At 32.0% G+C, this 27,173-nt stretch overlaps 1 protein-coding gene across 2 annotated transcripts; it reads right to left on the bottom strand.

Moving 5' to 3' along the window:
- Positions 1–576: 576 nt before the first annotated feature.
- Positions 577–27,173, bottom strand: LOC129921052 (alpha-tocopherol transfer protein-like). Of its 2 annotated transcripts, none has more exons than XM_056002685.1 (6): positions 27,043–27,173; positions 4,220–4,439; positions 1,420–1,665; positions 1,058–1,362; positions 844–994; positions 577–786 (listed from the first exon to the last, which is right to left on the bottom strand). In XM_056002685.1, exons 2-6 carry the CDS (start codon positions 4,410–4,412, stop codon positions 740–742), a joined length of 942 nt encoding a protein of 313 aa, XP_055858660.1. In that variant the 5' UTR covers positions 4,413–4,439; positions 27,043–27,173; the 3' UTR covers positions 577–739. The 2 variants fall into 2 exon arrangements, with proteins under 2 accessions (XP_055858660.1, XP_055858659.1); XM_056002684.1 differs by lacking the exon at positions 27,043–27,173 and adding an exon at positions 20,118–20,388.

Raw genomic sequence — 27,173 nt, 5'->3', positions numbered from 1 at the left:
CTAAAAATCGTATAATATGAGTGGAAGAATGGGGTAACAGCACTTAACTCCTTTTTGGGTGAAATAAAAAAACCAAGACTTTTTCGTCCGAGAAAAAAATCGCATAATATGAGTGGAAGAATGGGGTAACAGCACTTAACTCCTTTTTGGGTGAAAAAAAAAATTAAAGGAACAAATGATGTTCATACCAAGGGAACACCACTGGTTTTATGAAAAAGCTTTATCTGAACCATGCGAACAGAAAACAACTATTCAAAATAAAAAGAAAAAAATGAATTTTGTTACTTAACCCCTTTGTATTCTTAAAAATTCAAAATACTTATATCTAAGCTTTTTTGCAAGAAAGAGTTAACTGCTCTTTTTCTGAAAAAAATTGATTTTTTAAATATACCGAGCTACTGTTTTGAAATAAAAGTAACATTGCTAAAAAGCTTTTATTTTTCTTGTTTTATTAGTTTATTCAATTTTATTAAGATTGGAATACGAAAAAAGTTCTCAACAAAAAACTTTAAGTCCTTATATCTCGAAATGTTGCAAATGTCACTTACCCCCTTCTTCATCCAAACGCTTCAATTCTTTTGTTTTTTATTTTTCATTTTTTGTTTCTTATGGAATGTCAGTTTCTATGTCTTAAAGTATCACAAAAAAAAAAAAGAGAGAGAATACTAGAATTAGGAGGTGTGTCGCGGCAAGATCTTGACGCGTTCTTAAGTATTTTGTGTGTGTTCCCAAAAAATTTTTATTTTTTCATCTTATATCCATCAGTAAATCCATAAGCATTTGCCACTAAAAATACAAAAAAAATTGATAGCAAGTTTTTAAAAAAGAATTGATAAAACTTACTTTCAAAATCCTTTTTGTAGCATTCAAAGAAATCAGCTAATAAATGACCAGGTGGAATTTCCCATGTTGTTGTGCCTCCATATTTTGCTGGCAAGAATTCTCTATCAATATGTCCAGCTAATGATTTCCAATCTTTTCCATGGAAGAAAATCTAAAAATGAAACAAATCTCTTATAAGTTTGCTGTTGAAAATCTTGATTCAGCAGTGACTTACCCTCTTTCGTAGTTTCTCCCTAATAAAAGGTTTAAAGATGGCAAATAACATATTGAAAATGTACGAGTTATTCACAATGTGTACAGCCTTGAGTCTCATGCAAATGCAGTCTTGAACATAATCGAGTAGCATAATAGCAAAAGAGGGTGTGAATTGCATCACATGACTAACTGGCAGACCTTCCATATCGATGATGACAACGGCTCCACAAATTTGTGATTTTGGTTCTGCCATTGAACCAACGACTGCTAATTGAATTCCCTTGAACATATCACCCAGTGGCACTTTTGATGGCTTCCATTTTTCTATAAAGAAAAAAAATGTTAGTAAAGTTTAAAAAAGAAGTCTTCAAATAAACTTACTTCCAGCTTCAATGACAAGAATTCTTCTACCATGTTGATCCCTATTTGGCAAAAGTGAAAGAATATTTTCTTCAAAGACATTTCTGATTGTAGATGGAAGGATATTATCACAAACTTCTCCATATTTCAGTTTCATGTGATAAAAATTGATGAGTCTTTTGAGGGCACTTTCTGGATAGTAATGTGTGGGTCTCAGGAACATTTTCATGTATTCATCGTCCAGAGGTAAGTGCAGGAATTCCGTTTCTGTAAAAGGAATTCATGTTGTTTAAAGTTAAAGATTAAAAATTTTACTATTTAAATGCAATTAATTAGAAAATTAGAAAAAATATTGAAATATTGCGAGCGGAATTTAAATTCATTACGAACAAAAGATCTATGACGCAAGTTAAACAAGTTAAATGTTTCAAAGGTTATTAAATGGGTCATGAATGTCTTTTAATTGTTCAAATGTGAATTAAAAGATTTTATGCGTGCGGTTTTGTTTAGGAGAAAAAAGAATAAATTTTAATTGTATGACGTCAAGAGAAAAAAGGTTGACATTTTTGAGCAATTAACTACAAATTGATTTCTTTTTGTTTTAAACCTTTTTAATTATCAACTTTTGCATGACACTTTAACAAACAGACATAATGATTAGTCTTGAAAAAGTGTAATACTTTGTTTTAGAAATTATATTATGTAAGTGAATTTTTGCAGAGCTGTTGTGACTTCCTTTTTAAACGTATTCATCTTTTTAGCCTTATCTACTTATCTTTTACTTTTCATCTGCTTGTACTTTAAGTAAGTAAGTCCTTTTTTGCAGACTGAACTATTATTGTATATTTATCTACTTTATGTAGTGAAGATCCGGCTCGTAGGACCAAATATTTGTTGTAAAATGGCTGTAGTTGAATTTTTATCCATTTTCGACATTACAAGAAGTTGAAGCTTCTTTATTCTTTAACAATACTTGGGGCAGATAGAACAAATTGATCAAAACTGAGCAGACGGAGTCCCACAAGACATCCTCCTAGGTCCCTTTCTTTTTTCTTAGTGTTTAATAGTGAGAAAACAAAGTCAGTAACTTCAGCCACTCAGTTCCGTAAGACGAGTTAAGTGGCTCGCCTGTGGCTGTTATAGTTTTAAGGTTCTACCTCTTGATGTAAAATATTGATAAATATTATAAATACAACTTTCGAGAGACATATCAAGTATAAGCAATTAATAAACCTACTTTAATTGACTCATCAACGAATGGGAAAAGTACTAATACATTGTGCAAAACTAAAAATCATGACTTAAAGTGATGAGAAAAATGGTTGTCAGATCAAATAGAAATTATTATTATTTTTTTTTTTTTTTCAAATATTATCAATTTGTAGAAAATTAAAACAGAAGTTAGTAGAAGGTATAACTGCTATAGAAACCGCTTTCATACATGGAATGGTCGACTGATGAATCTGAATGACTTAAAACATTATTAACTACGCTATTAAGCTATTAGCATTTAGATTGTTAATTTAAAATGTCAACAAGTAAGATTTGTAGTTGCAACGTTCTAACATTTAGATTGACAACAAATACATTAGAACTAACTCAGCCCTGAAAAACTCCATTTGATCTGAAAAGTCAAACAAACCAACTATAAAATAACCTTATTGAGCTAATTTTTCTTAAATAAGAACAAAAAAGTATTTTTTTTTCTGTACTCAAATATTCTATATAATAGAGCTAATTTCCAAGTTTCCAAGCCAAGAAAAATTCAACCGAATTATTACAGTACAGTTCCAATGAATAACAAACATAGAAAGTACTAAAACTGATGAGAATCAACAAGAACGAACAGTTTCTATTCAAACCATATTAGCCTGGAAATTTCAATTAATATTTTTATTTTATTTTCCTCAGTTGTAAATCAAGAGCTTTACAAAGAAATTGAACAAAAATCTATGCCTAAGAAAAATTTTACAAAAAATATTTCTGGAAGGTACTCGAAATCGTGAGAATCAACAAGAACAACGTTGTTTTAAGTAAATATTTTCATTTCCCAGTTTTTTTTTGGGGAGAAACACACTTTATATTATAATTTTTTGCAGTCATAGGAAGGAAATTTATTTTATAGAATAAGAGGTGGAGTTGGATGGGGGGGGGGGGGGGGCAGGGGAAACATCGCCGTTTTATCTTATATTCGTCCAAGAATTATGAACTAAATTGGTAAAATTTATGGTTTATATTAAAAAACAAAAAATTGGGATGGTGGAAGACTTGTTTTCATTACACAAATTTTGTTTTGTCTGTTAGAAATTGTTAAAACTTTTTTTATCGTCAATATCAAATAAAGTATTTAAACAATAAAAAAATAATAAAATACAGAATTTAAAAGTGCATAAAGAGCAAACTTGAAACTTTAAGATTTGATTTAAAGATTATTTACAGTCATAAATTATATTTATCAATGCAATTCGTTTTCAATTAATAAAAATTCTCAAGTCATTTATCTCTAGCTAGGTGCTTCTCAATAAAGTAGATTCTAACAAGCTGTATAAGATTTGTATCTTACATTGATGGTATTATATAATTAACTACTGTATAAATTGTATGTTTACATTCGATGCATCAGAATGAATTTATTTGCAATAAAGCTCAATTGCTCATTAGGTGTTTTTTTTTTTTTTTAATACTTTTAGAATAATATTGTGATTAAAACGTGTTTAGAATATCTATAGTACTAAAGTTATAGATTTTTCCATTAGATAATAATTTAAAATACCTATGTATAGTGTTTATAAATGAAAGAAAATTTGTATGCTTAACTTACGTTGAATCAATTGACGTAATTCTAGAATTGCTTTCTCTACAACTTCTGGTGTTTCACGAAGTTCGTTGCGTGCCTTTTCCAATGCCCATTCTGGGGGATCTTCTTTTTCTAAACGAATAACAACACTTCCCAAATCGATATATGGTAATTGATTGTCATCAAATTTTAAACTCGTTGCTTCTGGAGGGCTCATCTTTAAAACTTTTCCTTATTTATTTACCTAAAAACAAAAAAAAATGTGTGGGTTTTAAAAAAACATTTAGGAAGTATTTTTTAACAATAAAATTAAGTAAAAGGTGTGGTCTCATCATCATGTTTTAAAATATTTCAAATTTAAACTGTTTATTTAAATTCGGAGCCCATTCACACTATAACTATGTACTTAATAATAATTATAATGTAACAAGGCACACCTTATCAATATGATTTTTCATTTAATAATGTGCATTTTGCCTACTTGTATGCATTCAATTGTTCAAAGGCAAACCTAAGTTGGCAAGTTTATCTTTTGCTTTTCCGCCCTTAGACCCAGTTTTAGAGATTTATCAAAACGAACTATATAATAAATGAATGACTCAGTAATTTGAGATTAAAATGCTAGTCAACAACAAAGGAGAGAAAGAAAAATCCAAAACAAGTTTTATGAATGGCTTTATATTTGTTCAAGCAAAACCTTTTCAAGATCAAGGCCAAACAAAAGCTAAAACGTCTATACTTCTTACATATATAATTAACGAGTTATTTAAATATATATTTTTTAATAAAAGTGATGACTTGAAACCAATATTTCTATTTGATTAGTTTTATTTTTTTTTTTTTTGTAAACGATTGTATTTTTCCACTAAATCGTTAAAATAGTAATATTGAGGTTGAAAAATTAAATATATTTGAAATTATCTCATAAAATTGAATTATTTTTTGTGGTTTAAAATGTCAGATATATTTAGATTTGAATATTTGCATTAAATCAGCCGAAAAAAAGATATTTATAAATGAAGGATGCAGAAATTAGGACAACTTTAACTTACTTTCATTTGATAAATTTTTTCAAATGATAGGTATTTGCATTGAATAATTATATATAGAAGTGACACCGATAGTTTCTAGCGCCACAGAATTTTATTTTTTTTTGGCAAAAAAATGTACTAAAAAATCCCCAGAGAGAATGGAGCTTGTCCTAGAAAATTATGTTTTCAAAATTTTGTTTTTAAAAAAGGAAATTTCACTAATACAAACAGAAGGAAACAAATATCAAATAAAAATAAATCGTATCAACACGTCGACATTCTATAATAGAAAAAAAAAATAAGGACATTTTACTCACACATAAAACATAAAACAAATATCAAACAAAAATAAATTGTATCGACACACCGACATCCTATAAATGAAAAAAGAAAATAAGGAAATTTTACTCATACATACAAAACTACACAAATATCAAACAAAAATATTTAAAAGTTAGTTGACATTATAAATGTATCCATAGTAACTCGAAACTAAAAACAAGAAATTTTTGACTAACGACGAGAATTTGAACAAAATTAAATATTATTGTTGTATATCCTAGGCACGTTATAGCTTATAGGGCATGAAAGTTACCCTTATTTCAATAGTCCTATTAGCGTAGGTGACAAGGTGATTGCTCTTTACTTTTGCTCTCTGAGTTCGTATCCCCACAGAAATTGCTATTTTTTTATATTATATTTTTTTTGGCAATATTACGAAATGCGTAACAATTAGCGCCGTTTTTTTGCGGAATCGAAACTTAAGCATTTAATTACAACATAAATCCTTATGTGACAGTTTACGTCGAAGAAAAAGTAAAGCATAAAAGTTTATGTTCAAAATAAATTATTTAAGGTTCGTTTGAGCAAATGACCCTTAAAGAAAAAAAGAAAAGCGTTAGGAAAAACTCAACGTAATATTGTAAATCAGGTATGAGCTCAAACCAATAAATCGATTTGGCTCAAACTTTTTGTTTATTTTTGATTTCAAGGAGGGGAAATTGAAGTTTTTTAACGGTACCAACTAGAGATGCTGCGAATAATGATTCGGCCGAATACCGAACATTCGACCACGCTTATTCATTTACTTACTATTAGGCTAACTTACACCTGATAACTTTACTTCATGACAAATACATACATTTGACGAAGATGGAAGTTATCGTTTGCGCCAAAGAATTCTGAATAAGAAGTTTTATTCACCAAAACTTATCATTAGTAAATTTTATTTTTTAAGGGCCTTACCAATAATCAAATTTAAGGCTGACTAAAATATTTAACTGAATTATACATATTTCACCCTACCAATAAACAATTTAATACTTAGGTACAAGGCTACAGGTCGGCTAAGTTTAATAGTTGAGTTTCATAACCATAAAATTTAACCTAGCGTTAGCTTTAAACCAGAGTTGTTTTTACACACTAGCCTAAAAAGTTAAAGGAACAAAGCAAAATTCGTGATAGCTCCAAAACAAGTACCTATTCGATTTGATTTCTTCTACTAAGATAGATTTTCAGAAAAAAAATTTCAAAATCGTTGGAACCTTATAAATAAATTAAAAAAAAGAATTAAAAATAAAATTGGTACCTATGCCATTTCGTAGAGATTACTAATCAACATTCAAAACTAAAATGTCAAGAGAATTTAATGTCCCGTTTTCGAAAATTTGATTTCAAAAAAAGTGTTAAATTTTTTTTTTTCCAAAAACTATTACTTCTCCAAATTTTCTTTCTGTTTTATATTTAAAGTTTAAACTATATTAATGCTTTTGTATAAAAAATTCGTTGAAATTGAATTGGTAGTTTGGCAGAAAATCAGATTTGAAAAAAAAACGGTTCTACGGTAGGTTAATAATAAAATTTAGAAAAATTTCCATGATTGCCCAAAAACTATTATATAATTTTTTTAAACAAAATCACTGGTACCGGCATATGGGTCAAAATCATGGAGGTGGAAAATTTCGATGACCGAATTCTTAAAAAATCAACTTTGTTTTATGATACAAATCTCATGCTCAAATGTTCGCTTTAGCCATAATTTGTCGGCCCATGAACGGGTAGAGCACAAAAATGTAAATTTTTCAATTTACCGAAAAACCCCAAAAATTAGTACTAGAAAAAAATTAAAAATAAAGAAAAGTATCCAAAAATGGTACGAAAAGATTTTTTTTTTTTCAAAATTTAACATTTTATAAAAACTTTAAATTTTCATTTACAACTGCAAATTTGAACAAAGCCGTATATCCAAAGTTCTTGTTCGAATACATAAATCATTTTGAGCAAATAATCGAGGTAGTTTCGTATTGTATTAAGATACTTTGAAATATGTATTAAAATACTTTAAAATAACGTGTAATATGGCCATATTGTATGAACTTGATCCTTACCTACTCTTGCATTATGCGGTTTAAGAAAACAGTAAGTATATGCCAAAGTTCATGTGGACAACATTGGCCTAGATGTTATAACAAAAAGCACCCTAATCAAAATTAAATAAACTCTCTATAGTTGAAAAGATAATAAAAACAGAAAAAACAAAATCTTTTCAAATATACATAAGAATCAAACATTCAAAAATAAATGTTCAATTCAAAATATTACAAAAATTAAAAATAAATTCAATTTGAATATTACAGAAACAAAAATAAACAAACACACTACTAACACAAAACAAAACTAATACAAATACACCAAATATAAATAATTTTGTAGCTGTGGTTACTTAGTAACCAAAAGTCCTTTTTAGGAATTTTTCGGCCATCAAATACACAATCCTAAAACGATTGTGGCTCCACTCCTCAAACGAATGTGGCTCCATCCCTCAAACAGAGCGGATGTTTTTTCCGGTGTCACTTCTATATATAATTATTCAATGGTATTTGTTCAATTTAAATAATAACCTGTTATTAATTTCAAAAGTTAAAATCAAATTCTGACTCAGGGCAAAGTGACATGACAGTTTGATTTTGGAAGTCTTTATTTTTATAACTTTTTTTAAATTTTGATGAAGGACAATTTTTGGGAGAGGGGAAATTAAATTAGAAATAAGATAGGTATTCAAAAATTGTTTAGAAAATATGATATGAAATAAAAATAAAAAAGGTTGATCATTTAAGTGATAAATTGAAGAATAAACGGGTCACCGGGGTGTATGCGTAACATTTATTTCTATAGAAAAAAAAAAAACTAATCTGAGACAGACCAAAAACGTACTACGGAACCTCAAAACATTCAAGTTTTTTTCACAATAGCTAACTATAGTCACTATTTGGACTCGTAAGTAAAGAACCCAAATTTTGAATCAGTTAAATAACTGAATTTTGAATAAAAAAATTAAACTGAAAATAAAGTTGTATCTTTCTTATGAAAAAAAAAACATTTTAAAAATTTTTGTATTAATTTTACTTTTATAAATAAATCAAAAATGTTTATCTTCCGTTGAACCTTGTTCTTAATTTCCAATTAAAAAAAAAATAACACACCTGACTTATCTTCAATTCGAAAATAATTGGCTCATTTAAAAATGTTTAACTCATTTAATTACTTTGAAAGCTTTCATTTTTTTTAATTTAAATGTTTTCCAATGACCATTTAAATTTTATTTACAAATGGAAATATTTGAATGAAAAAAAAAAAAACAAAATATTTCACGATTGAATACACATAAAATATTTCTAAAAAAAAAAGTTAATTAATAAGCAGAACGAGAAAAATTCTTTAGTGATTTTTTGTCTAAAATGATTGGTCCCTAATTAAAAATCTTTCGCGTTTTAAAACTGTAATTATTAACATAATAAAAACAGGAGTTTAAAATGAAAATCAAATTAATAAAAAAAAAAAAATCAAAACATCAGCTGATTATTCTAAAAACAAATAAATATATTTCGCTATGCAATTAAAGCACAAAAAGTACCACATGATAAAATTATAGGTTTGAATGATGATGAGTCAAACTTCATCCAGTCTGATTCACTTAATAACATTCGTGACCATACATGTCCATAGTTTCATGAGTGTTAATAAATTACAAGACCCAGAGACAAGGTTAAAACCAAAGTAGTTATTATTATTTAGTTAAACATAAATTTTGTATTTTACATTTATGAGTGCGTACGAACTTGAAACCATAAAAAGATAAGTTAGCAGAAAATTTACACCAAAAATATAAAAATAATATCTACATAAAAGCAAAACAATGTCACAAAGACTCGCAATACTTAAACTTTAAGATACCAATTTTAACTGGAAATGAGTATAATAGTAAATAGGTATGATAAAAGAGAATGTCGGCGTTAGCACTTTTTATCTTGCAAGCATGCCATTATTATTGTTATATTATCATTATCTGCTGGTGGACGACCGACGGACGACGACGTTAATGTGAATACAACATTTCCGGTGTGGAAAAGCCTGGTTTAAAACCAATACAATAAACTTAAAGTTTGAATTACCATTTCGCAGGTCAAACTCCCAATAAACTCATTCAGTTTACCTTGAGTCAGCATCGATACGATATCTTTTTTTTTTTTCGTTTCTTATTGTATCGCACCCTAAAAAATAAAAATAAAAAATAAAAAGCAACTTCCAAGGTATAACCGAGCAAAGTCATGGCCGATCGAATCGAGTTCGCAAGACAAAAAATACAAAAAAAAAAATAACTAAAACACTATAATCTGACGATTTTGCAGAAATTGCTTTTAAATTATTATATTTTTTTGTGACATTGTTAATTCCAAAGGAAAATAACGGTTGGCAAATGCATTTTCAATTAATTCTGCAACTGCAGTTATTAGTCAAGCGCAACCAGGTGTTAACTGACAAACATGAACACATCATTCATATCGCAGGTTGGGCTTAGGGTTGCCATTGTTATTTTATTATGAATTCATATTTATTATTAGCCATAAAAGGTTACACAAAATTGTCATTCCTTGAACGAAACATTGAAGTATTAAAATGTTTATTGAATGCGCCAGATTGCACTCTAACGATTTTTTCATATTTTTATTTTCAACGTGGTAAAAACTTTTAGTTTAATACATTTTTCTGGAAAGCATAAAAGAACACCTAAAAATCCAATTTGATGTTGAGTAAATAGTGTGCCACGTCTACTGTATTGAGCACATCAACTCCCTGAATATCGAACTCCAATAATTTACTGTTTATCAACTTCTAGAAGACTTTCAGCTCAAATCAGGTTTTAATTTAACTTTAAAATGGGTTGGGGTCCAAATTCTGCCGGGGTCAAAATTCTTTTGTCAAAATTCTGCTTTCAAAATTCTGCAAAAAATTAAAAACGGGCTTGGAAAATGTTAAAAAGCGCACGCTTTTTAAAATTTTCCAAACCTTTTTTAATTTTTTTTTTTGCCAAAATTATGTAAAATCATCTTCCTGAAAAATTATCTGCTTATTTGATTACTTACCTAAATAATTTGTAATTCTTTGAATGTATATTAATTTTTGTTTTATAAATGAATAAATTTGAAAATATTAAGAAAAGGTTTTTAATACTAAACATTTCCGAAAATAATTTAAAATTTTTTAATTTGTCAAATAAAGATGAATATTCAAAAATTTGAATAAGAAAAGAAATATCTTGTATCAAATAACATCGGTTCCAATAAGTTATAGATTTTATTTGAAAGAAAGTCAATCTATGTATTTTAAAAAATATTTGAGACACTTAAACAAAAAAATTTAGGAAAGTATACCAATGTTGAATTACATTGATGAGGTGTATTTTTCTTTAGTCAGCGCATATGCTATGAAAAAAAAAACAGAATTGGCAGAATTTTTTTGTTTAAGTATAAGACTGGCAGAATTTTGAAAAGCAGAATAGAAAAAAAGCAGAATTTTGAAAAACAGAATTTTCGCAGAATTTTGAAGCCAGAATTTTGACCCGATCCCCTTTAAAATTTAAACAACAAATTAATATGGCAACCATGGAATATGCATAATGAATATAAAATTTTAATAAATCATTGCACAATGATTGCTGCATTGTGCCGGCCATGCCAATCTCCAACGCGGACGCTTTATTTTCTATATTTTTTTGCTACTTTTTTAGAAATTGAATACTAATGATTCTGTTAGAAGATCTATCTTCTAAGGATGACCATACTCTCTATTACAATACAAGTCAAGGTGTTTGTTTTTTTTTTTTTCATTTGTAGGAAATTTAGATGCGTGCTTTTCTTCATAATGGTTGATTGCAAGGTAGCAAGGTTTTTGTTTTTTTTTTTTCTTTTGTTTTTCAAATAAAATGCGCAATTAACATGCGCAACACTTTACCCCGAGAGAGTTACGTGTATTCATAAGAGTATGATCTCTCGTAAAATAATTGCTCTACTCTGTGAACATACTATAAAGTGATAGTGACTGACTGACGTTTTTATTGCTTACTATTATATTTTTGTTTAACGATATAAAAATCTGACCTTTATAGTGTGATGTGATGAGCCATTTAAGTTTTCACAAGAAAACACAAAAATTGATGCAATTATTGTACTAAGAATGACCTTACAGAATACAAGGGGGATTTAAAAAAAAAATATTAAAGTTTTTGATTTCAGATTTCATAATAGCTGTGTTTTATTTGTTTCGCAAATAAATTCTTGATCTGATCTGGATCACGAGGAAAAAAAAACACAGCTAAGATTGAAAGTATGTATTAGATAACAGAATTTATCCAATAGGTACTTTCAAATTAAGTGCCCAAAATAGGTGAAGGTAACGCAAAAAAAGGTTTATGTATGGTAAGGAACATTATTTTTATATTATAAAAACCTTAAAACGGGGTTAAAACTCCAAAACAGAAGTGAAATTCATAAATACAAAATGTTTGTAGAAAATAATATAAAATGTTTCCTTAAAGTAATGGTTTTATAGTAATCCGCTAAAATAACTAAGCAAATTAAATGATTTATTGTTTTATTTTGGTCATACTAATTCATGAGAATCAACAAGAACGAATGTTTTAGTTTCATTACACAAATAAAACGACGAAACTAATGGGCAGGTTCAGAAACGTTAAGGGCTAAATATTTAGGTAATTTCTCGGTCTCTGATTGGTCAACTGTCAAAAAAAATCCTTCCAATTTAGGTAATTTTATTGGAAAGCTAACTGGAAAGTTAGGCAACAAAATTTTTCCCCAAACATTTAGGAAAGTTTTTTTTGTCAACATGACAGCTGATTGTTTTTAATTATAGAATTTCGTTAACAGAATTAAATTTATTTGTGTGAAAAACTAGTAAAATGTGCATTATCAGTTATAATTAATGTTATTTATTTATTAAAATTAAGTGAAATTTGGTGTCTGCCCCATGCGATCTATAAATTGTTAAGTAGATTTCGAAATTTGACAATAATATCACATCCAAACTAATTTAGGGAATTTACTCAAATTTCCGTTCAGAAAATGACGTTGCCTAAATATCTAGTCCCTAATATTTCCTGAACGTGCCCAATGAAAAACTCTTCACAATTTCATTGAAAGATTCTTCTAGGAAACAATAAACATAATTTTTAATAGAAATGATGTTTTACATTGACAAGAAGTTTTCCTTTTTTTAAACTCAAAAAACCTGTTCAAAACTTTTTTACCACAACAAATTATTTAACACAATTCAGGAATTAAATTTTTTTTCTGTTTCACGTATAGATACAACAAAATAAAACACAATTCAGTTTGATGTACATAGTATGTCAAATTCTAATTTGACAGAAATCATATTTCTTGCGACTAGATTTGTCAGGATGGGGAAATTTTTTACTCTCGCGTGAGCGCTCTCTTCTACAAAGTTTTTGAAGTTGGAAACAGACTCGGTACCAAAAATAAGTGTGGAACGGACCTAATGTGCTTTAATGACATTTTACAAATTATGTCTTCCAAATATTTAAACAATATAATGTAAATATTAAATTAATAGTTTAAGAGATAATATATGGTTTATCTATTTCGCAAAATAAATTATTTATTATTATTTAATGATGATCATACTAGTTCATGAGAATCTTCAAGAACAAACATTTCAGTTCGATTGCACTGGTTCAAATTGAACAGAAATTTAAAACTACTAAACAAGTGATTTATTTGAAATAATCAGCTCTAAGTGATCATTGAAATGGAGTAATGGAATGGAGTATTTTTGGAAAATTTATTGTACCTATACAAATACTGTTTGAAAAATAATAGACTCAGCTCAAAAAATTTGCAATGAAATACTTAAATTTCAAAAACAACGTTACATATATTTAATTCTAAAATTTGTGGAGTAGCTTGATTTTGTCATGCGTAAATTCAACAAAGAAAGTAAAATAAACAACAAAAGGAACAGATAGAAATCATACTAAATTTAAAAATTCATTTTGGTTATATCAATTCATGAGAATCAACAAGAACGAACATTTTTGTTTGATAATTTCCAATTGAACGACAAATTGTTAGCGGGATTTTAAAGTTATTAACTTCAAAATGGTGTTAGGGAGCAATTTAAGGTTTAGCTACTCATAAAAGTTTCATAGTCAGTGCAAGCAAGCAAGTCAGTGTGAACGGACGTGTTAGCGGACAACTTAAAAAAACAACCACCATAATTAAAAACAACCCCCAAAAAAAAAGGGATTAAAATCCGGACTACCTGCCAGCTACCTGGACGGATTAACCAAAAAAAAGGGATAATTACCCAAATTAACTTAATCCCTAATCGTAAAGTATTTTACCGATTAGGATTAACTTAATCACTTCAGCAAAAGGATTACCGACCCATAATAAATATGGGAAAAAAGGAAAAGCGGAAGGACGAAGCAGCCGCTACCTATGACGAGTTCATAAAAAAGGTCAGAGAAGGCATGTCTTCTCATGGAAAGGAGTTTCTGCTCCAAATACATGAGAAACTCAATGCCTTCGATGAGCTTTACAATGAAGAAGAAGAGGACCAACAAGAAGAGGATCAAGAAGAAGAAGTACAGCCAGCAGAAGAGGAAGAGGAGAAAGAAGCTCTGCAGTCCGATTTCGAGGACCTAGACGACATCGCCAAAACAAGACAAGTCATTGAGGATAACAATGACGCAGAGATGATCGATGCCGGACAGGAACAACCACCGAAAGCCCAGCCAGAATCCGATTTTATCAAGGTGATAAGAATTAAGAGGAAGAGGAAGCCAGCAGCAATGTCTACTGAGCAATTGGAGGCCAAGAAACCGACCCCATCTACACCACCACCAACGCCAACTCCATCAGCCGCAGTTGTACCAACCACCTCAGCCCCAGCAACCCAAATGGACTCAGCCGCAGCAACTACCCAGAAGACATCAAGGACAGCCACCAACATGGAAGGAACATCTAGGGAGAAGCTTATGCCACCCATTGTCTGCTTTAAATTGAATGTCGCAGAGCTCAACCGACATTTAAGAGGACTGGGTGTAGCATACAAGGCCACGAATTACAACAACGGCAAGACAGTCATATTAACGAAGACCAAGGACAACCACAAGAAGATCACGGAGTACTTAAAGGAAAGGAAGACCGAATTCAACACCTATACCCCCAAGGAAGACAAGAAAATCCTCATGATGCTGAAAGGAGTACACAGCACATTCGAGGTAAACGATATTATTGAGGAACTTAAACACGAGGGAATCAACGCCATCAACGTGAGCCCACAAAAAGGAAGGAAGGACAAGGAGTACAACAACTTTGTTGTAGAACTTGACAAGGACTGCGACATCCCAGCAGTCTTCAAGAAAACACTACTCCTGAACCAGAAAATCCACTGGGAAAAATTCAGGTCTACCACCATCACCCAGTGCAAGAACTGCCAGGCGTTTGGACATGTTGCCAGCAACTGTGGCATGCGGTACAGATGCGTCAAATGCAAGGACCAGCATTTACCAGGAGAGTGCCCAAGGACGAAGAACAACACGAAGGATGACAATGTTTACTGCGTAAACTGCCAGAAAACCGGACACCCTGCTAGTTGGAAAGGATGCCCCGTCCTAAAACGGAAAATGGAAGAAAGGAGGAAAGCCGCCGAGAAGAAGGTGGAACAAGCCAAAGCCGTGAAGAAGACAACAGTGGAATCCATTCAACAAGGACTGAGCTTTGCCACCGTTGCAGCCCGTGCAACACAAAGACGCCAACCCACGAGGACCACCAAGCCCCAGGAAACAGCTCAACAGGCACCAGCTGCAACAACAACCAAGAAACAACCTGCCCCAGCACCAAAACCAGCAACGAAGACCCAGGATAATGGAGACGTCTTTGCAGATGCTGAAAGGCTATTTGGAGCTGACCTTTTCACTTTAGTGCAAAAGGCCAAGCAAATAGTCCCAAGCAATTATGCAAGCCTTGACGATAAGGCAAAAACATTAATAATTGGCCGTCTTATCTGCCAATTATGTATTTAAAAACCCTTAAAATACTAACCTACAATGTAAACTCTATTTACTCCATAACCAGACGGGTTTCTTTAAACTTGTTTTTAAAGTCAAAGAAACCCGATATTCTTTTCTTACAGGAAACTAATTTACAGACGAGGAACAAATATCAACCAGAGGGATACCAAATCTTCAGAGAGGACAAAACCAGCAACGGAGGAAGAGGAACCGCCATACTAATGAGGAAGCTGTTCCAAGGGGAACAGATGAAAATCAACGGACTCAACGCCACAGAAGCTACCTGCGTCATCATCAAGACATCGGGATCAGAAACCCTGATTCTGATGTCTATCTACATGAAGGGAGCATCTTCTAAGGGAAACATCGAGGAGGATCTCAGGAAACTTATGGACATCGCAGACCAGCACACCCATTGCATCATTGGAGGAGACTTCAACGCCAGGCACCCCAGATGGCTGGACAGCACTAGCTCACAGCAAGGAGAAACCATCGTGGACTGGCTGGACAACAATCCACACCGACATTCTTTGGCCATCGTATCGCAACCAACACCCACCTTCCCGAGGACACCATCAACGCTGGACTTTTTCTTAGCATCAACGAGCTTCATCAACATTCTCTCACAGCTCGAGAACTACCGCTGTGTGACACATCCATCGGATTCGGATCATCTTGCTGTGGAGCTTGATATTCGACTCAGACAGAGGATATTGACCACTCAACCTGATCCGGAGTTTCACATCAGGTATGATCGAGTCAACTGGAGACAATTCCGCGATGACACCGAGGCAAGACTTCCTGAAGTGACCAACATCGCCAACCTAACAAACACGGAAATTGACGGAGCGATCCACGGATTGGAGACTGCAGTCAACATCGCCTTGGACAACCAGAAGACCCAGAAGACATCAAGGGATAGATTCTCGAACCTGCCAGAGAATATCATCGCCATCAACAACCACAGGCAGAGGCTAAGAAAAAAGCTACAGCGGATACTACATCGGACCTACAACACGGAGAATGACGAATACAGAAGGACCTATTCGGAACTAAAATGCACCCAAGTTATGTTTGACCGGGCGGTTAAACATTTCCAGGACTCCCAGCTACAAAGAAGACTCCAAGATATCAAACCTGGACCAGACTGCTTTAAGAAGATAAACGCCATCGTAGGAAGAAGACGACAACTCCCAGATTCTATCAGCCATGGACAAACAACAGCACACACCCCAGCAGAAAAAGCCGAAGCGTTTGCAAACCACTTCGAGGGAAATTTCACGGACAATCCACCAGTTCATCTCCCGGAATTCATGATGGAAGTAGAAGCAAGAGTGATTGAAGGACACCAGACATCAATAACAACATTCAGCGAGGAAAATCCTGCCCACAACCCCATCAACAACGACGTTTTCACCAACACCGAAGACATCCGTGAGACCATCATCACAGGAAATTCAAAGAAGTCAACAGGACCAGACGGCATTTCCAACTTTGTCTTGAAAAAGTTGCCGAACATCGCCCTCTTCCTGCTGACAGTCATCTTCAACAACTGCCTAAACAACGGCTATTTTCCGGCAGCATGGAAAACAGCAAGGATTGTTCCAGTACCAAAGAAGACCGACAGGAACACCGTGGAAGGATACAGGCCCATCTCACTACTTTGCTGTGTTAGCAAAGTACTTGAGAGTCTACTACTGAGAAAGGTAAAAAGTTTCTGCTTAGAAAGAAATATAATACCAAACTTCCAGTATGGATTCATGGGCAAGCACTCGACAATTCATCCTCTTCTTGGACTTCACAGCAACATCACCGTGGGATTGAACAAAAAGGAAACCACCGTAGCATGCCTGATAGACATCGAGAAGGCATTTGACAGCGTCTGGATCAAAGGACTCATCTTTAAGCTAATGGAATTTGGCTTTCCAGGATATCTGGTAAAAATCATCCAAAATTTTCTTACTAATCGTCTCTTCTTTGTACAGGTTTCCAGCGACAAGTCAGGACTACGACCCATTAAGGCCGGAGTTCCGCAAGGGTCAAGATTAGGCCCTTTTCTCTTCAATATTTTTACAGCAGATCAACCCGAAAACCCGCCAGGCACGAGGACCAAACTGTACGCAGATGACTCCATCACATACTCAACATCACTATCACCGGAGATAGCAGCCCGTAGAGTGCAGGAGCACATCTACAATCTCTGGAACTACTACCTCAAATGGGGATTGAAGATCAACGCCAGCAAGACGGAACTAATTTGCTTCAGACCACCACAGACAAGGACGAGGGCCCGTAGAAGGATCGCTGAAAGGAGTCGGAACATTACCATTGGATTTCCTGACAACACGGTAGTGACTACAAAGGACAAAGCCAAATACCTGGGAGTAAACTTCACCAACCGGATGAAGTTTAACAAACACGCTGCAGCCATTTTGAAACGCGCCAGTTTTTCGTTTCACCTGGTACATCCTCTACTAAGGAAGCAGTATGGACTCTCCAAGAAGACAAAACTACTCCTCTACAAGCAGCTCATCAGGCCCGTCATCACCTATGCCTGCCCGGTCTGGTTCACAATTTCACCATCAGCCATGAAGAAGATCAAACTCTTCGAGAGGAAAATACTCAGAGTTTGCACTGGACTTTATCGGAACCCCCTAACGAGGAAGTACTGGCCAAATAAGAAGCTGTACGAGGCAGCTGACATCATCCCAATCGACCAGCATATGATGGAACTATCCAGCCGAATTTTGAGGAACCTCGAAGGACATCCAAACCCGGAAGTACAACAACTGCTACAGGACGAAATTCTCACCAGCCAAAGGTACCTACACCCAAGAGCGATCATCGATGCCAGATTCCAGGATGTACTATTCAACGAAGGAAGACCTTTCTACGAAAGAGCGGACAGCGGACACGACAGGGGATAAAAACCTTGAGTTATAATTAATTTTCTATTTTATTTAACAAGACATTTATTTTTCAATTTAAATTTTCATGTATTAGATTAAGTCGACACAAATATGTATTTATATTTTATAAAACCATCCTTTTAGCCAGTAGAAATAAGTTAGGCCCCTTCTGAGCCAACAATCTAGTAATAGTTAATTATAAGCCTAGTTTTAAGACAATTGTATATATAAAACTTTAGCAAAATAAAAACAAACCTTAATCTAAAAAAAAAAGTTTCATAGTTTTAAAATAATATTAGTCCACTTTTTTGATAACAGTCTAAAAAGATAAACTTTGTTTTTAATTTTTTTTTTTTATTTTTTAACCTTTCAGCAAAATAACAATATGCAATTATGTTTGCATGAAAGCCATACAGTGGTATTTAAATATTCGACAAAAACGTGATTCTACTTCTTGATACTCGCAAATACTCCCCTTACTCTGTATAACCATCGAAGCTTGCAAAACTATGCAGAACCAAAACCGTAGAGTTTTATTACGAAACCAAACAGTAATAAATAGAGTTGATCAACGACCTTGTCTGTATTTCTAATTGGTTACTCTTGTATCCACATTTAGCGGTGATAGAATGTTTGTCTTTCAATTTACTTTTCAACCCTATAATTCTATCAAAACGAAAAAGAGATAAATTTTTATCACTTATCAATATTATTTTCGTTTATTACGATGCCCTTGGCCTTTTGAATAACTAAAAGACAATAAAAAAAGAGAAACATACAAAAAACCACAACTTGTATGAATAGAGCCAACTCAGCATACTGACCAAATTTTTGTTGGATCGATTTTAAATGCTAATAAGATTTGAAAAGAGAATTTTGTTTTGTGTGTGCAGAGAGACTAACAAGTAGAGAGGGGGGCCTTGGAGGAATAATTTTGTTGTCAATGACCTGCATTACATTTTGAGTCTATATTGATTCATGCCACGTTTGTTTATATATCGCTATCGGTTTCGCTTCATTTCGGCTTTAAAAATTATAATCATTCCGAATGGTCAATGAATTCTTTGTTTGTATATAGTTTGAGCTATCTACATGACTACCCCACCATATTTAAGCTATTCTTAAAAGCAACTTTCAAGAATTTTTAATTAACCAGCAGTGTTAGCGTGCGATGGTGGTTTAATAGTTGATTGGAATATTTAACGACATATTCCCTCTCCCGTTCGTGTCGATCGTCGAAGACTTCTTTCGATGTCTTTTGCATAGATTAACCTTGAATCTTCTTAAGTTTTGAGCTGGATTATTAGTTTCGTTCATAAAAATGGACAAGTTTTTGGCTAAGATTTTTTAACAAAATTTTCCACAAGAATTAAATTCAAATTAACCCCAACTTAATTGGTAGCCATTTCTCTATATTGCTGCTAATTGCAGCATAGAGTTCGTATGGAAGTCTAAATGCAATTGACTCCGTTCACTCACGCATAACTGCGCTGCTGATGATGTCTCAGAGACCGCAACACTTGCAACACAAACCATCACCACACCAGTTGTTTATTGTGCAACAATTTTTTATTTTTTTGTTTACTTACTTTACAGCACTCCTCGTCGCGGTTCAGTGTTGCTAAAGAAGCAAATTTATAAAAAGAGTCACAAAACAGAAAAAACAACACAACACAAAATATACAGAAACAATGGTTGATTGTAATGTCAGAATTATATCCACGAAATGTGTAAGTAAACCAGCGACACAGCACCAGGCCAAGTGCGACTTCGATATAAAAATATGCGGAACACTATGTATAGAGACTCAAAAGACCGACTGTTTGCCTGAAGAGCTCTCTAGATACTGAGTCTTGGTTTTGGCGAGAGGCTTGATTTCTACACAAAATATTCTTCAGCTGGAATATGGAAATAAGTCGGAAATTTGCACAAACTTCGTCGCAAAAGCTCGTATAGCGGTAAGCAATTTTTTGAGGTTGGTTTTCGAGACTGCAGCATATTTTGGTGATGAAGCTTTTTTTTTGTAGGTAGGTAAGTAAGTACGTGTGAAGTTTAAAACACGGCTTAGTTAGCAAGTTCAATAGGCAAGCTATATAGATATGGATGGATTTTTTTTATTACCAAGTTCACTATACTTGAATGGTGGATTGGCAAAAGTGGTAACTCAGCTGAAAATACTTATTATTTTTGTACAAATTAAGCTAAGTTTATAAAATCAAGTTTTTGGCCACTGTCGTCGTCGTTGTTGATGGTTGTTGGTATGATATGGTGTTTTAGGTTATTTGGCGGGTTCCAGTTGTTCTGGTTTTGGATAGATTTGTTATCGTAACACATGGTAACGCAGTAATTTGTGTCTTTGGTTTAAATAAGGTTAAATGAAAATTCTTAATTTCCAATTGAGGTTATTTTCATTTTTTGACAAAATTAATTGTAGGTATACAGCTGGTGACGAAAAAATGAAAAATTGTATGTGATGAGCAAAATGAATGAGTAGGTATAAAAAGCTACTGTCAAAGGTGAGATAGTGTTATATCATTGACAGTCTTGATGATACCTTTTTGATGTAATTTGTTCAGTAAAGGTAACCAGATCATACATTAACTGTAATATAACAAAAAGAAAGATCATGATGATGACAGCAAGTAATTTTTGTAAATTTTTTGTATTTTGTTTTATTTAGGCGCCAGCAAGAAGATAGGCAACTATTACTTTTAGTAAATGAAAATTTTCAAATTCTTTCACGTTAATGAAAAAATAATTACATTTCTGTAAACATTTTAGTTTATACATAAATACAACGAGTACCTATCTAAACATTTTTAATTTGTGAATGAGATGTTTCGATTTGTTTTTTTCCTTTCTCACAGAGCAAACCTATTTAATTTGGAAAGCTTGATGAGGATATTTAGGAAATTGTTGGAAGGTCGAACAAAATTCAAGAAAGTGATGACAATTCTGGGTAGGTACTATAATCAAAATTCTCTGATACACATGAAATTGTTCAAGGAATCATCAAAAAAATCGTAATCATCACGAAAAAGATAGGGATCTGGGGCGTAGCTTCCCTTGTATCAGCTGTATCCATGTAACAGGGCCCCCGAGATATAGGGACCCCCAAAAAATTGAGTATTAAACATTTTTCTGATAACCATTGCCTTGTACATGTGTCTTTGGGATAGTTTTTTTTTTACTGTTTATCTACTAGATCAACGAATAACGAATGTTAAAATGTAAGTAAAGATTTATGTGTTTGAAAATATAAATTCTGATTTAATACAGTAGGTAAAATAAGGAGAAAAAAGGGGTAAATCTCGGAATGAATGTTAGTAGAAATTTTTTTGCTCAATATCTTCCTTTTGCCATTCTATAACATATCTCAAAAGTCTAGAAAAATCTCATGTCCGCTTGTCGCGATTTCAAGGTCAAATCGCGAAATGGAGATTTTCAAAATTAGCAAAAATAGGCTATGGTATTATATACACATATGATACATGATTTCAAGGTATTTTTTAATGTTGATTCCAAAAAATCTAAAATTAAGACAATCTGACGTCTCTGGAAAAAGTTATACCTGTTTTTCATCTGTCAACTCATATTATTATAACAGTTGCCAACTTACTGCCGTAAAACCCTTAAAAGTAATGGTAGATGAACCAAATTTAGCATGAAGATTTTAGAATCCATCATTATTAAAAATCAAAACAATCCCTTAAAAAAATATATATACCTACGAAATAATGGTATTTTTTGATGGAGGGGCAAATTTTAGGATATGCACTAAAGAAGATTCTTGTTCATCTTAGGAATAAGTGCAAATACGCTAATTTTTTCATTTTAATCTTTGTTTGGATATTCTTTAACTACCCTCAAAAATCTAAAAAAATCTCATGTCCGCAAGTCCTAATTTTCTTGGTTTGAAAATAAGGTGCAGATTTTAAAAAATTGGAAAACTACACTTCAGATATTTGTGTTAGATCAACATGAATAAGGTGCATTACTTTTCAGGGATGATCAGGTTGACTTGTTTGTGAGTTTTGTTGGAATCAGTGTTAAAAAATACCTTTAAATCATGTCGCTTATGTTGGTATACATATACAAATTTAAACTTTTCTTATTAATTTTTTAAAATCTGCACCTTATTTTCAAACCAAGAAAATTAGGACTTGCGGACATGAGATTTTTTTAGATTTTTGAGGGTAGTTAAAGAATATCCAAACAAAGATTAAAATGAAAAAATTAGCGTATTTGCACTTATTCCTAAGATGAACAAGAATCTTCTTTAGTGCATATCCTAAAATTTGCCCCTCCATCAAAAAATACCATTATTTCGTAGGTATATATATTTTTTGTAAGGGATTGTTTTGATTTTTAATAATGATGGATTCTAAAATCTTCATGCTAAATTTGGTTCATCTACCATAACTTTTAAGGGTTTTTCGGCAGTAAGTTTGCAACTGTTATAATAATATGAGTTGACATATGAAAAACAGGTATAACTTTTTCCAGAGACGTCAGATTGTCTTAATTTTAGATTTTTTGGAATCAGCATTAAAAAATACCTTGAAATCATGTATCATATGTGTATATAATACCATAGCCTATTTTTGCTAATTTTGAAAATCTCCATTTCGCGATATGACCTTGAAATCGCGACAAGCGGACATGAGATTTTTCTAGACTTTTGAGATATGTTATAGAATGGCAAAAGGAAGATATTGAGCAAAAACATTTTCTACTAACATTCATTCCGAGGTTAAACCCTTATTTAACTGGATTAATTCTAAAGTTTTTCACAATGAAAACTTAGAGAAAAAAAACATTTTTTTTTTTGGGAAGTGAGACATGTTTTCATAAATAGAAACAGGAACATAACAAAGCGCTTTTTTGACGAGTTGGCAGAAGTAATTAAGTAAGAATTTTAAATCCGGAATCGTACTTTAAAGTCAACGTTAACAATTTCCGATGGGTTGACAAGGATTTTAGAGCCTTCATGCTTCATGGTCTGAATAGTATGTTCGACACCTTAGAACCAGATAAACTATTTCCGTTTTCAAATAATGATGTAATAAAACAAGGATCAACAAAACTGGTAGAAAAGTAGAATAAAGGCTCTCCAGTTGGTTTCTACGAGGAACTATATTTGCTTTAAAAATGTGCTTAAAATCAAAAACCCACAAAATTATTCCATAAAAGAACGTCCCCTACGGATCCTTCGTGGCGGAATCAAAGAAACACAAATCTCCCATATTGTATCTAGTTAAATGCTAATTTCTTATCCAAAAATCAATTTTGTAGATCCTATGCGTAGTTTCATATTTTATTTTTAAGTTTAAAAAATACACTCCCGGTTTGCTCGGCCAGTGGAAATTTTTTTAAAAATACCTGCTTTTTTAATTTTTTTTTGTTATTAATTATAGCTTTTACGATGCAAACTCCAATTTTGTAGCTCTATTCTTTTTGAATTATTATTTAAGGTTTTTTAAATACAAATAAATTCAAAGGTTAACTTTCAAAATGCAAAATTCTAAAATTTTTTCTGCAGATTTTGATGTAACCTTAACCGAGATCAATCGCTTACATTCCCGATTTTGTAGAAAACTAATCGAGCTAAAAAATCGAGGTTTTAGCCTTTCATTTGGGTCTGGGTAACTTAAAAATACTGCAAAACAGCACGGAAAACTATAAAAAAATAAGTTTGGAAATTTTCAATTTTTTGAGCCAATGTTGTTAAGGCTTAAGGCTGTGTCCAAGTCTAGGAGATGAAGGGGCCCCCAAAAAAAATTTCGATACAGGGCCCCCAAAGGACTAGCTACGCCACTGCTAGGGATATACTTTTAGCTTTTCATACATAATTATTTTTCATTTGTTTAATATTTAACTAAAAATAATTTGCATGTTATCATTATAATATTACAATTAGCTATTTTTTATAGGTACAGGTGCAGTAGAATCTTTTTTGTTTACGTTTTTATTTATTTATTTTAATATTATATATTATGACTAAGCAGTAGAACAACATCGTTGATGTCAGAAGTAAAAACCCATTATCGGACGTTTTTTAAGAAATTTATTAAAATTGCAATTATTTCTACTAAATAAAGGAAAATAATTTAACACTAAAGAACAAAGTTTCCCAACCCTCTTGTGGTATGTACATATGTACCTAGTATTTCGCACCAAAAATTTTCCAAAACTCTTATGCCCCTGCCTCAAAAAATTTATAGAATGTTCATAAAAAATGAATGTTTGATACATATGTAAGGAAAATATTCAAAGAAAATAAGTAATCACAAACAAATTTAGGGAAAATAGAAACAACTGATTTTATTAATATTATATAAGTGTCATTAGCTTTGTTTAAGGAGCCAGTTATAGCTTATAGCCAGGGATAGGATGTTGTGGAATTTGCCTTTTTTTCTTGCTCAATCGTACGACACTATAGATTAAAAACAAACACGTTTCACGTCCCCATCGTGCGAAATATATGTATTTTATTTTGCCTTTTCTTACGTTTTTGCCTTTTTTTGCCTTTTCTCTTGTTATTGCCTTTTTTTGTCTTTTTCTATGTTTTTTTAATCTTTTTATCGTCTTTAAAGTAATGCCTACACACAAAACACTCAAATACAAACAAAAAGATAACTTACTCAATATATCGCACCCTCAGTGCAAAAGAGCGAGAACTCAAAAAAGTTCATTTCGAAAAAACGCTTCTGCAAAATACATACTGACTCTAAACTTTCCCCTATAACTTTCTATGGGACAGCAATTTCCATAATGTCAAAGCTCTATTACAAGAACCATTATGTTTATTTTGTAGTTTTAATAAATTTATTTTTTAAAATTGTTTAAATTAGGAAAGAGTTTGACTTTTAATATAGTAGGAATTGGATAAAAACAGTCATAATCTTTCGAATTTTTCGTTTACGTTAACAACAAGCCCTTCAAAAGAAAGGTAATTTAAAAAGCAACATTTCCTCATCATTATCTCAAAAATGTCATTTTTTGACTTATCGCTCTTTTGCAATGAGGGTGCGATATTTATATTAAGGATCTACCTATGCAACTTGTTTGTCTGCTATTGCTACCTATGTTCTATTGCGCGGCCAGCAACCGACACGTATCAGGGTTCAAAAGCTAACTTACTCAATTTACAATATTCGATTGGAGAAGTTTTCCAGATTTTGAAAATCAAGAGAGATTTGGAAGCCGCGAAAAGGGCAGTCGCAAAAGATGTTTTTGAGAAGTACAAATCAGTTTTTTTGGGCAATAAGGGACTCGAGAGAGTCGAACAAGTAAATTGAGTAATAAATGGGAACACAAATCAAGAGCTCCCGGCAAATGTTGAAGTGGGTGATGTCGAGTGCTTTAATTAATTAATTAATTTAATCTTTAGCTCGTTTAAAGCACTTATGACGACTTTTCACGAGTCGATTTTAGCCGCGCGATATGTCGCACGATTTGCAGCTTACGTTCACACGAGTTGAAAAGCTTGGCCGGCAAAAATCAAATCGTGAAAAGTCTCCAATAAGAAACAATCGCAGGCGCTTTTTACCTGAAAATTTAAAAAAACTCATGATTGTTCAAAATTAATACAATTAATTTTTATATTACATGCTTTCTCTCAATAAATGCCTTTTTATGCCTTTTTTAGAGTTTTATTTTGCCTTTTTTTAAGTTTTTAGGTCCACAACATCCTATCCCTGCTTATAGCTATTGAATTGCATCGTTGAATTTTTTTATTTCCGATTTAAAGGCAGTTCGTTTAATATTCTAGAATCTAGAAATTTAATTTGATTCTTAGTCAGACTAAAAATTTTGTTTTTTCATTTCTCCAACTTTGTTTTTTTTTTTGTAGAAAAAAAAAAAATAATCGAATAATAAAATAAAAGAATAATAAAGAACAAAATTTTACCTCGAAAAAAAAAAAGATTTTAATTTAAAAAGCTGCAATTTCAAACCCATAGAGGTTAAAGTATTCTTTCATACCGAATGTTCTTATTTTTTCTTTAACTGGGCCTTAATTCACTTTGTTCTATACCAGAATCAAAATAATTTGAGTTAAGACGTTAAAAATTTAGGACAAGATAGGTAGAACTATAATAATGGGGACTATAAAGCTAAAACTCTATTTTCCTAAAAAAAATTCCTAATCCTTGAATACTTTGACCCTGTCTATATTTGTAATTTTCCTACAAGCAAAGGGTTAGAGATTCCCCTACCTTTTATTGCCTTCTAAACAGGGTCTGGAAGTGTGTTCTAATTTAATGCCATAATTTTTTTCACAATTGTTTATATTGTTTGAATCAAAAACTGCATTGCTGTTGTACTATAATTTTGTTTACACGCGGTAATAGCTAGTTCTTGAGGATATTATTTATCAAATACGCAATATTAAACATCATTATCTTACATATACATACATACAAACTTAATTTGACATTAAGATACGTGGCAAAAAATTGTCTGCATCCATAAGTCACTTGATAAAAAAATATATTTACAATGAATACGCACCTTTTTTTAAAAGTTTATTTTTTCAAAAGAGTTAGTTTTCATTTTCTATAGTATCCGAAATATAAACAACAAATTTCACATAAACCCACATTGATTAAGTAAATGAATTTAAAATGATATTTAAAAAAAAA

Source organism: Episyrphus balteatus, chromosome 1 (assembly GCF_945859705.1).
Source record: "Episyrphus balteatus chromosome 1, idEpiBalt1.1, whole genome shotgun sequence".
Taxonomy (NCBI): Eukaryota; Metazoa; Arthropoda; class Insecta; order Diptera; family Syrphidae; genus Episyrphus; species Episyrphus balteatus.
This window is presented reverse-complemented; position numbering and strand designations above follow the sequence as displayed.